Source organism: Impatiens glandulifera, chromosome 3, assembly GCF_907164915.1.
Source record: "Impatiens glandulifera chromosome 3, dImpGla2.1, whole genome shotgun sequence".
Taxonomy (NCBI): Eukaryota; Viridiplantae; Streptophyta; class Magnoliopsida; order Ericales; family Balsaminaceae; genus Impatiens; species Impatiens glandulifera.
Genome location: NC_061864.1, coordinates 38,138,204 through 38,150,328, shown reverse-complemented (window position 1 = coordinate 38,150,328; position 12,125 = coordinate 38,138,204). Strand labels below are relative to the sequence as shown.

At 38.1% G+C, this 12,125-nt stretch overlaps 1 protein-coding gene across 1 annotated transcript; it reads right to left on the bottom strand.

The window, feature by feature from the left end:
* Nucleotides 1-7,124: 7,124 nt before the first annotated feature.
* Nucleotides 7,125-8,703, bottom strand: LOC124930203 (keratin, type I cytoskeletal 10-like). Its single transcript, XM_047470562.1, has 3 exons — nucleotides 8,538-8,703; nucleotides 7,859-8,078; nucleotides 7,125-7,353 (listed from the first exon to the last, which is right to left on the bottom strand). The coding sequence occupies exons 1-3, from the start codon at nucleotides 8,701-8,703 to the stop codon at nucleotides 7,125-7,127; spliced, it is 615 nt and encodes a 204-aa protein (XP_047326518.1).
* Nucleotides 8,704-12,125: the final 3,422 nt, after the last annotated feature.

The following is a 12,125-nucleotide window of genomic DNA, read 5'->3' as shown; positions in this document are numbered from 1 at the left end:
TGCGATCCTTGGGGATTCCCATCTTAACGCAATCATTCTAGAGTTCCAGATAGTCGAAAAAGTTGTTGTGTTGGATTGGCCTGTTTATGGCCACCATATAGTCATGGAAAGGGGGCATGCAATAGCGCCCGAACTATTTTAACAATTCACTGGTATAATATGTAGTACTACATTCAAGATCCATAAGTACAATTATGGGTTGTCACTCATCAGATAGACCATTTCCTTGATACTGTACCATGGTAGAAGCTCTCAAAAGGTATCGGACGAGCCATGACTTGATATGCCTGAAGCGTCGAAAATGGAGGGTGACACCCATCACGTTGCCAAAAAGTGGAGGAGGAATGCGCTCCATTTTCTCTAGAAGCCAGACATAGAGGATGGTAGGAGTTCCTCTTTGATTGAGAGATTATGAAAAGTATGATTCGTTGAGACTCATCAGTGTCTCAGCCAAGATGAATCCGGTAGGATCCTTATTTCCACATCTAAGATAATAGACTACCTCTAAGATTTTCAAGGTTGAAGGGCGATGATCTACCATAATGGTCTTGGTGAGTAGAGAAGTGCTGAAACTAAGCGGAGGGATTTCTCTAGTTTGGGTTGCCACCTTGACCCAGCGAGAAAGATCCAAGTATGTTTTGGCGAGGATTTTGTTTTCCATGGTTCTTGTGTAGCTGAGATCTTCTTGGAGGAGTTGTCTGAGAGACATGGATTCCGTGAAGGATTTGAGCCTAATGATATTTTTACTCTAGATCATCATTATGGCTTTGAACTCTTAAATGGTTGGGTAAATTTGGCAATCCCTACCATAAAGGCGCGGTGCACTGGATTCCATTTGCGCTGCATCTCCATGATGAAGCCATGATTAATATAGTTGACAGTGGTGTTGAGCCCATAAGCGTCATAATACCATTATGTCTTATAGAAGTTATGAGTCCACATGAATAGATCCTCGTTATCTAACAAGGCCATTGTGCGATGTATAATCAACTTTGACAAATATGTCATTTGATTTTGATAAAAACAAACATACTTAGAGATGTTTACTATATCTATTATAGATGTATGCATGTATCATAAATAAGTATGTATTGAGTTGATTTGTCGAGGCCTTGTTGTTTGGGCACGTCCAAACAACGGTTGGATAAAGTAATAAGGTTTTGTGTGCTAAGGTTTCTATTGAGGTTTGGGTGGGAATCTCCCCCCCCCCTCATCGCTAAGGTCGCATCCCAAAGGATGTATCAAAGCCGACAAGGATGATCCACTCTATGTTCATAGTTTTTCATCACGCAACATCTCTCGGTCACAAACCAATATGATTGGTATTCACGTAATTGTAGGAGTAAAGAATTCCGATCTAGTACTCCTTCATGTAATTCAAGGTGATGTACCCTTTCAAGGAAATTATTAAGGTAACATCTAGGTACAAGGTAAAACCTATGTACCTATTGGGGTGACAAACCCCTTAAGATGAACTATTGTGAGAGTGGAATGTTATAAATAGCCAAAATTTTATTTATATTGATTTTCAAAATAACAAGGGGTCCCAAACAGAGTTGCCAAGAAAGTTGTAAACCCTCACAGATTTATGTCCCGTTTCATAGCTTAACACATGTCGAGAGACTCGTGGCAATATGGAGGGACTATCGTGGGGAGGCTCGAGGTTCGATGTGTTTCAACCTTGGTTTGCATGCCAAACTTTTTTTAAAATGAAACATTTAGTTTTTAAAATATTTTGAAAATACTTGGAGCAATGAGAAATTAATTATGTAAAATAATTAATCCTTTGTTTAAATTTTTAATAATTCTGGAGGCTAAATATTAATTTAGCCATAACCTGGTTTAAATTAATCAAACATAACTAATTTAAAATATTATTTATTTGAAAATCACAGTCATTAAGAGATTTTATGAAAATCAATAAAATGATACGTGTACAAACATATTTATAGTAGATTTTCTGAAAAAATGGTGGTTCATTGTCTGTTTACGCTAGGGAAAGGTTTTTGTGCTATTTCCTCCGCGCCCGCTTAAGGACGGTTTCGAAAATTAATCTAAAATAAATAATGTGTGGCTTTTACAAATCCAATTATAACATTTATTACCTTTAATTAGTATTTTAAGGGTCCTAAATAATTATACAAAATTATTTAAAGGGATGTGTACCTTTTGAACTGGTGTTTTTTTTTTAGAAAAACGACTTAACGTCATTTTATTAAAACTTCCCAAAAAAGGTAAAAAAAACCACGAGTCTTAAAGGATCATTCTAGATAGGTCTAGAACGATTTTGTATTCATAACAGTTTCTGAATAAAAGCTAAAAGTGAAAAACGTAAATGTATTATCTCATTACAATGATTTCAATTCTACTAATTATCTCAGTTGCGCTAGTGTTTAGATTTAACATAACCTAAATATATCAGAGGAGAATGTTAGAATTTAAAAATAAATTCCAAACAGGGCCTTATCCAAAACATTTCTTTAGGAAATATCATAAAATATATAAAAATATAATTTTATGACCTTTCTAGATTATTTGAAAATGAGTTTGGGTTCCAAAAATACCAAAATAATTTTGGAATTTGAAAAGTGGAACCAAACAGGCCCTAGTAACAAATTTCTAAGTATGGGTTCGGTTTGGCCGATCTAGACTCGGTCAGGCTCGGTCAAGACTGGGGTGGTCTAGTCTAGGGATCGGTCGTATGGGTCAAGGGACTAGAATGCTCAGTACTAGGCTCGGGAGGCTTGATCCCAAACTCGGGTGGCTTGGTCAAATACTAGGAGACTCAGTCCTGGGTCGAGTATACCGGTCAAGGTGCTCGGTCCTAGGTCTAGGTAGCTAATGGTCCTAGGGTTAGAAACATAAGTCCTAGGTATAGGTTTAGAGTCAAGTTTAACGGTCTTAGGCTAAGTGAGAGCTCGGTCCTAGGGTTAGAAATATCGGTTCTAGGTTAAGTGAGGGCTCGATCCTAGAGTTAAAAAGCTCGATCCTAGTCATTGGTACTAGTTGAAGAACACCGGTCCTAGTCCTCGGTCATAGTTGAAGAACACCGGTCTTGGGTCAGAAAACTCGGTCCTCGGATTCTCAGTCATGGGTTTTGACCTAGGGTTTGTTTTCTTGGTCCCTACTGAAGAACAGAACCGGGGATCACCAGTCCTAGGCTAAAATCTTAGGACCGAGTGTTCTTGTTTGGTCCAAAATTTCAGAAATTTATAACTTTTGATTGGGATCATGAAATTATGCCATAAGCTACAATAAGTTCATATGATCATGAATAACAAAAGACCTAACATAAATCACGTTTTTGAAGTCCTTACAAGTATCAATTTTAAAACCCCATCTCAAGGTCAAATTTTGGGATCTTTCAAATTTTAAAATATGTTTTGGGAAGATGGTAGGTGTAGGGATGCCTTTGACGATTTTCACGATGTTATCTCTTTCGATACAACCTATCTGACAAATCGCTATAACATGCCTTTCGCTCCATTTGTCGTGGTCAATCATCATGGTCAATATATTTTACTTGGATGTGGCTTATTGTCAAGTGAAGATTCATATTCTTTCACTTGTTTGTTTTGAACTTGGTTGGAATGTATGGATGATGGACCTCCAAATGCCATAATCACATACCAATGTCGATCCATGGCGATTGCAATTGAGAAGGTATTTCCTAAAAATCATCATCATTTTTGTTTGTGGCATATAATGAAGAAACTTCCTACAAAACTTGTAAGCCATACTGAATACCATCTAATAAAGACGAGGCTGAAAAATATAGTATACAACTCCATAATTATTCAACAATGCTAAGACGATTGGATTAGACTAATAGAAGATATCAGCTGGAAGATAATGCCTAGTCGAAATCTTTATTTTTGAAAAGATCTAAACAAATACTTGTTTATGTGAAAGGAAAATTTTGGGTCGAGATTTCAACATTTAAACGAAGTGAATGTATGAACGCCTTCTTTGATGACAACGTGTAGTCCAAAATATCCCTCAAACAATTCGTCGAGCAATATGATAGGGCTCTGTTGAGAAATATCGAGAGAGAAAAGACATTGGGCAAGAAAAGGGCAGCCAACAAGTCTAGCAAACAAAAACTTGATAGAAAGTCAAGAAATGTTTACCAAAAACCATCATCTAAAGCTAAGGGATCATCTTTTGGTAGAAATACGTATGCCCAACCTAAATCATATGCACTTTTGATCACACAAAGCGGGAGATCCATCAAAATAACTATAATATGGATCCCTAGGGGACTGATCAACCATAGACCCAAGTGGATATAGGTACTCAAATTGTAAATATATATATTTGTAGGTACATTAGGTCAGATGCCACTCTGTTTGGTATCTGGATAGCGACTGTTCCAAACACATGACATGCGACATACGTCTACTAACTGAAGTAACAAAATGCACATGTCCTAAGATCACTTTTGGTGGTAATATTACATGTAAGACTGTGGGTAATGGTAAGATTATCCATGATAACCTTACTATTAAAGATGTGCTATTAGTTGAAAATATGTGTTATAACCTGATCAGTATTAGTCGGATGTGTGATAACGGCTATACTGTAGATTTTCAAAAACATGCATGCATTGTTAATGATCAGTAGGGGAGTACCTTGCTGACAGGAAGTAGGATTGGAAACTCTTATAAAATGAATTGGGAAAATAAGATTTCTGATCTTGTTTGTATGGTAGCTAAGAATGATCAAAATTGGTTATGGCATAAAAGACTAAATCATCTTAACTTTAGAACCATTAACAATATCTGCTCAAAAGATTTAGTTTTTGGTATGCCTAAACTAAACTTTTCAAAAGATAAGATCTTCTTTGCTTGCCAGATGGGCAAACATGTCAGATCAACTTTTAAAAATAAAGGGAATACTCAATCCGACCGATGCCTTTATTGCACATGGATCTTTTTGATCCAATTCTTGTAACCATTTTAGGGGAATGAGATATACCCTTGTCATAATTGATGATTTTTCTAGATTTACATGGGTTATATATTTAGTTTTTAAGGATCAAACTGCTGAAAATATTATTAAGATCCTTAGAAGACTTCAAAATCAAAATTTTTTAAGTGTGAAAAATTAGTAGTGACAATTTTTCCAAAAGAAAATCAGTAGTGACATAGGAACTGAATTCACAAACAGAACTTTGTCTTCTTTCCTTGAGGAGTCAATTATTAGACACGAGTTGTCTAGTGCTAGAACTCCACAGAAAATGGTGTTTCTGAAAGGAGGAACAAAACACTGAAGGAAGCAACGAGATCTATGCTTACCGACTCCGGTGTTTCTCAAAAACTTTGGGCAGAAGCCATAAAAACAGCATGATATACTTAAAATAGATCAATTATTAATAAACTGATAGGATCGGCGTAATCAATAGAGACGTGGGTCTAGTAAATGATAACGGCTTAGGACAAACAATTTGATAGAAATCCTGTTAAGGATTTAGATCACTTTCTATTCTGCACAAACCCTTGCAAACTCTTGAACGATTCAAGTGCGGAAACGTTTGCTTAGGTTGTAAGCTAATGACCAAGAATGAAAAGATGACAGAAAGAAACAACACTGTAGTTTGTTTATGGATGTACATAGTTAACTCTCCTACGTCACCCCTTCTTCCAATCACCGGAAGGATTCACCAAACTTTTAATGAATCAAATACAATTGCACGACTAGCTCTCTGTTGAACAGAACATGCTCTTTTCAACTTACAAAATGAAGAATATCACTCAGCTAATACAACGCTTTGATTTTAACTCTTTCTTTATTGAACACTCAGTAAAAGCAAGAAAGCAGCTCACTCAATTTGTATGCTTAGGATAGAATAATCTGAGTATCGATAGATCAATGATTCTTCCTTTGTCCTTGAGGATCTTTAAGTAGGAGAAAATACCAACGGTCGAATCTTCATAATGACACATAGAGAGCTTCTATTGGAACGCCTCCATAGTACACATCAGACTATGAGCACTAAGATCGTGGCCATACCAATCTGGTAGTGCACCAAATATTCTTCAACGATACTCCTGCAAAAACACGTAGTGGGAAGAATATTTGCTTACGTGGCATTAATCAATTGGTTGCAACTGGCTGTCGTACTGATCTTTACAGGAAAGTGGAGCAGAAGTAGCGTACAACTAGTTGATCGTGGGTAGACGGGTTTTAGCTTCAAGCAACTGCTTAAGCCTAAAATTTAACATATTTCACTTAGACGACCTCGTCTAATAAAATTTGACGCCCCCGTCTAATAATATCATCCATTAGACCACTTGGTCTAATGGGATTAGACTTCACGTCTAATTACAATTCACTTCAGACTAATCTGAAGGAGTTAGACTGCACGTCTAACTTTTATTAGTTAGACTGCACGTCTAACATTTATTAGTTAGACTGCACGTCTAACTATACATTCCTTCAGACTAATCTGAAAGAGTTAGACTACACGTCTAACTCTCACTGGTTAGACTGCACGTCTAACTTTCACTAGTTAGACTGCACGTCTAACTCCGTGTGTTAGACTGCACGTCTAACTCCGCTAGTTAGACTCCGCTAGTTAGACTGCACGTCTAAATCCGCTAGTTAGACTACACGTCTAACTCCGCTAGTTAGACTGCACGTCTAACTCCGCTAGTTAGACTGCACGTCTAACTCCACTAGTTAGACTGCACGTCTAACTCCGCTAGTTAGACTGCACGTCTAACTCCGCTAGTTAGACTGCACGTGTAACTTAATGCATCTAATGCCAAATTAGTCTAATGAACCTCATTAAGACTGAGTCTAATATAACTTGTTTTCGATACACCTGCACCAAAAACAATTAGACGCATAGATTGTGTTTTATACACATTCATCATCAAAATTCCAATAGTCAAACCACTTTGACACTTAGTCAAAATAACTTGACCCAACAATTTCCCCCTTTTTGATGATGATGTTAAAACTTTTGCATTGATAACAAATTAAACATTTATCATATAAATAAGAAGTAAAACTTGTTCATCCATCTTACATAAAAACTTTTCAAAACCACCAATATTAAGAAGTCATGTTTAGAAAACCAAAATCATAAACTAACAAAAGAGTAGTTTAAGGAGGAGAGATTATTGGCCTTCCCTTTTCACTCGAGGATCAATTGGATAGGTGAATCCTTCACCGCTTATCCCTTCACCAGTTAACAGGTTTTGGAACGGAGGAAGACCGCGTCCACCACGGCCACTTCCACCATTTCTCCCACCGCGATCGCTACCAGTACTTCGGCCTCCACGATTATCTCCACTACTTCGTCCTCCGCGATCACCACCGCTTCGGTCTCCGCCTCTTTTAGTTGGCCTTGGGTTATCATTGGTTGTCTTTCACTTAGATCTGGTGCCGGTTGCCGTACCGTCACCTATTCTATCTCTAACACCCTCACCCTAAGTGATAAGATTCGGCTCTTTCTAAACAACTTTAGCATTCTCTTTAGCTTTAAATTTCCTTGCAATGGAATCAACATTCTCTAGTCTTTCAGCATCTGTTCTTCTCATGCTGCCTTGAATTTCAACCAGTTGATTTTGGATGAAGCCCATTCCTTCCATAACCTCTCTTTGATGATCAAGATTAATCTGTCTTTCAAGGTTCATCATTTCAGATTGTCGATTGAAGAGTTTCTTTTCAAATCTTGAAAAATTTTTTATTGGAGACTTGAACCTTGTACGTGTTTTTCTTCAACGTTTGTTCTAACTCATTATGAGATTTAACAAGATCAGAAAAGTTCTTCTTATCTTCTTTCTGGGCCTTCATAATTTTCGTCATATTGGATTGCATAGCTTCCATATTCTTCTAGAGCGTTGTTAACAGAGATGACATAAACTTAATGAGCTTTGTACCATCAACCGAAGATCCTTCATTAGATGAATTCTCTTGTGAATCTACTGCAATGATCTGAATTGGGTTGATGCTGGTATGAACTTGCATGGACTGCTCAGGTTCATCCTTCTTTGATTCACTATCAGATTTATCTTGTTCTTTTTCTTCCAACTCCTTCTCTGTCCTGTTAATCCTTTCGAGTAAGTTCCCTGAACTATGATAAGGATTGAGAATATTCTCATAGATATTTGCAGCATTGATATCGGGATTTGGTAGAGGCTTGAATGTTTGAGAATTTTGATCTTATTCCCCCTCAGATGAGGAATTCTTGTCAGCTTCTTTGTCTTTTGAGGGTTCCCCCTCTAATCTAGCAAACTCAGGTTGATTGACTTCAGCGTCATTTTCTTGAAATGCCTCTGTTCTGTTCTGACAACAGGGGATTCCACCACTTCTTCTTAAGATTAATAAGAACTTTAACAGGCTCCTCAACAACTTCTTTTTCTTGAGTTACAAGAGCTTGAACAAGCTCTTGATCAGCATCATCTTCAAGAGCTTGAACAGCTCTTGAATAACTTCTTCTTCTTCTCTAGATTGGTTCGACTAAATAGGTTCCTCGGCTTGCTCAACAAAGGGTTGAGCCATTAGACGATTTTGTTCTGCAGAAAAACTTCCTAGTTCAATCAGATGAGCAACAACTTGCTCATCTTTATCTGCAGCGGCATCATGAAAGATGTCCATTCGTTCATTTTCATCTGAGGAACTACCGAATGGGCTAGTTCCTAAGTAGCTTGCTCCATCAACGTACCGAGTAACCACCGAAATATAATCCTCCATGATCTCGTCCAATCTCTTCAAAACTTTTTATTCTGCTTCAGCACCTCTCTCAATAGGATTGAAGTTGGCTCTTCTGGCCTAGAGAATAGGAAAGAGAGCTCTTCCTCTCAAGTTTGCTTCCACCAAATCTTTTCTCTTAAGAGCTTCATATACTTCTGAAGTCTTAGCCCACTTCAAGAACCTTTTCTCATTTTTGACGAGCTGCAACCATTGACTTGTTATTCCTTTATATTTGATGACTCCAGTGTACATGATATACATTCTATTCAGTACCCAAGTATCGAAAATATCAATCTTTTCAGCTGTAGTCGCCTAGGCCTGATCCATCATGAGGTCAACAATACAGGTTGCCTCAGAAACTTCCTCCTCAACATTTGTTATAGAATCCTTCTCTTTTCCAATAACCTCAACAGGCTTAGGAAAGGGCCTTGGTTCCCCAAAAACAATTCCAATGGATTGTCTTGCAGAAATCATGATTTCATGGGCAGTCAAGGGTTTGACGAAAAGTCTTGATGTAGGTTCAGATGGAACTATCTTTCCACTCACTAATGACTCCGTTGGGACAATGTCTGGAACGTGAGGTAGTTCTAATAACATAGAAGTAGCCTTCTCAGGTTCACCATCAGCAACTAAGGTAAGAGCAACACCCTGCTCTGGTTTAGTAGAAATTGTAGCACCCCCCGCTACGAGATTAGGTTGTTGAACAGGAGACGCAACCCTATCATGAATTTCAGAAGTTGGACCAACTGGCTCAACAGTTGGCCTAGAAGCAGATTCCTTAACATGAATAAAATCAGACTTTTTTTATTCCATCTCAGGAACATTAAACTTGGGTTCATCGGCCAAGGATTGGGGAGAGGTTACCTTCGTTGAAGCTTTCATCGATTTAGACGCACGGGGTGCCTTTGACTTTTCTCCTTTAGAAACAGAGGACCTTGATGATATTTGCAACTGAGTAGCAACCGAAGACATGGGAGACATGGGAATGGTGGCAAGTTCGACTGGACCTTGCCTGACTCTGGAATCAACTATTCCAGAATCCTCCTTCGATGAGCTCTTAAGGCTTGTAGATCTAGCCTCAGACTCGTTCATAGTTTTGGTTCATTTGGCTCCTGTCGATATGACAGTAGCCGCTGAATGTTTGGACCGGGTAACAGACCTTCCTACTGTCTGTTGGCTTGAGGCTCCCGAAAGAGATTCTTTGTGTTCTTCATTCTGACTAGGGTGTTAACGATTGTGAAGATAGTGTACACCCTGGTCGGGTTGATTGGTTCAGAATCCTCCATCGGAACCCCAAGTGCTCCAACAATCGAATTAGCTGAGTAGTAAAATTTATGCTCTCCTTGTTCTCCTAGTTGATTGAGAAGTAGAGGTTCTGGAACAACGTTGAGGCCCAGTTGACCTGAATCCCCTTTGAGATGGCAGACATATAGTCAAACCGATCTTACCTGTAGAGATTGAACGACCCCACTTTCCCCTGAAGCCCTTTTGCCACCACATCATTCAACAAAATGAACTGTGGTTTGAGAGCCTTCTTAGTCCCATTAAGTCGAATCGCCGAACCATCGGATGAAAAGACTGTCTTCATTTCCTCCATCATCGCCGATGACAGATGTTAGTTGAACGTATGCCTTTGTGATGGAAGTTCAAAGAATTCCGCATAGACCGCTTCGTTGAAGGAGATTTTAGTTCCATTTACGGTTACTACAATAGAATCACCCACCATTGTTGCAGATTTGAAGAACTCCCTCACTTCCTTTTCATGGAAGATGAACCGCCCTCCCATATACTTTCCTAGACCGGAATACTCAAGGGATCTGAACATTTCGACCACCTCATGCTGATCAAACGTGTAAACGGAAGGAAAATCCACCTGCAAAGTATAATGGCCAAGCATGATTCTCTTTTTTCCCATTTTCAGAAGAATACAAGCAGACACATAAAGAACGAGGGTTTTTGAGAGAGAAAAAAATAGAGAAATTTAGGGTTCTTAGAAATCATGAGTGAGAAAAAGTTTACAGTCTCATGCAAAACTGTCCTTATATAGACTACCAAGAGTCGTATAGGATAACCGTCGTTTTTCCTAGGGGTATGGCCCATAATTAATTTTAGACGTCCTTTCCAAAAAGTCATTATTATAGTGAGGGTATATTAGTCAATCTCTCTTAACATTGAAAGACACGTGTCTTCATGTTATTCGGAGATGACTGTTTTTATGTTTGAGCGGGAAAAATAGATATCTCCTCACGTGGGACAGTTGTCCTTGATCGGTCTAATACACACGTAGTTAGACATTTTCCTTACTGCACAAATCTATGAAAACTAAACGTCTATTAGACTCATGGGTCTATTAGATACAAGCATCTAATCACGTGTCATATATATATATGTCTAATGTCTATTAGACGTGTACGTCTAATTACGCATGAACACCACGTATTAGACGTGTGTTTGGTTAGACATGAGCATCCACTTGCTCTTGACGTAAAAACGTCTAACGTCTATTAGACGTGTACGTCTAACCGCGCATATTTTAAACCAAGACATATAGACTTAGATGCATAGAGTGTGAGTAAAAATACGTCTAAGTACATGCCTCTTTCTTTAGACGACCTCGTCTAATAGACTGATTAAGGCCTTTCGTCTGAGAGTATCTTTATTTTCAAAATAATTTCTCCCTCTCATTTTGTGCATGTACAAAATGAATAAACAAATGTTTTGAGGTCCTTAAGACCAAAAGTATTTTTAATACACAAACAAAGAAAAACATTTAGTCTTCTGGAATGGCAATGACCATTGTTGATCTTCTAAGATATATACTCAAAAGAGTATTCTCCTTGCTTCCTTCCTACAACCCTCTTGCATCACCTACATAAGAAACTATTTACAAACTTTGGTACCCATATTTAATTGGGTCCTCGATAAATTAGTCCCTTAGGAATCCATATCTGAGATATTCTAATGGATTTCCCATTTTATGTTGTGATTAATGCGTATGATTTTGACTTAGCAGACGACTTCCTACTAGCCACTAATCCTTTAGCTTTTGAAGAAGACTTTCTTTTAAAACTCCTTGACTTTGAGTCAGGTTTTAGATTTCCAGACCTGTTAGTTGCTTCTAACTTATTTTTCAGCCAGCTAACGGTCGACGGAACATAAAGTATTTCATTCTTAAAAGCTACTTCTTCATGAATGGGATCAGATTCAATGTCAGTCAAACTTCCTTTAACAAAGCTTACTGGCTTAAGCTTGTCATTCAATGAGTTTGACATTTTGCACGTCAGGTTTGAGTCATTTCAATCAAATCCTAAACCGGATTTAGATCCAGCAGGTTTTAACATGCTGATCTGATATTTGACAACTTCTCCAGACCTTGTCCATGCATTGTCAACATAGTTTAACCTCTTGTTTTCAACGTAAAT

What these genes read in the sequence shown, in the direction of transcription:
- LOC124930203 (XM_047470562.1), bottom strand. Translation starts at nt 8,703, where the DNA reads ATGGAGGATTATATTTCGGTGGTTACTCGGTACGTTGATGGAGCAAGC. An exon ending in TCATCTGATTGAACTAGGAA is followed by an intron (nt 8,079 to 8,537) that starts GTTTTTCTGCAG and finishes ATCATAGTTCAG; the next exon opens with GGAACTTACTCGAAAGGATT. An exon ending in ATTAAGTTTATGTCATCTCT is followed by an intron (nt 7,354 to 7,858) that starts GTTAACAACGCT and finishes TGATAACCCAAG; the next exon opens with GCCAACTAAAAGAGGCGGAG.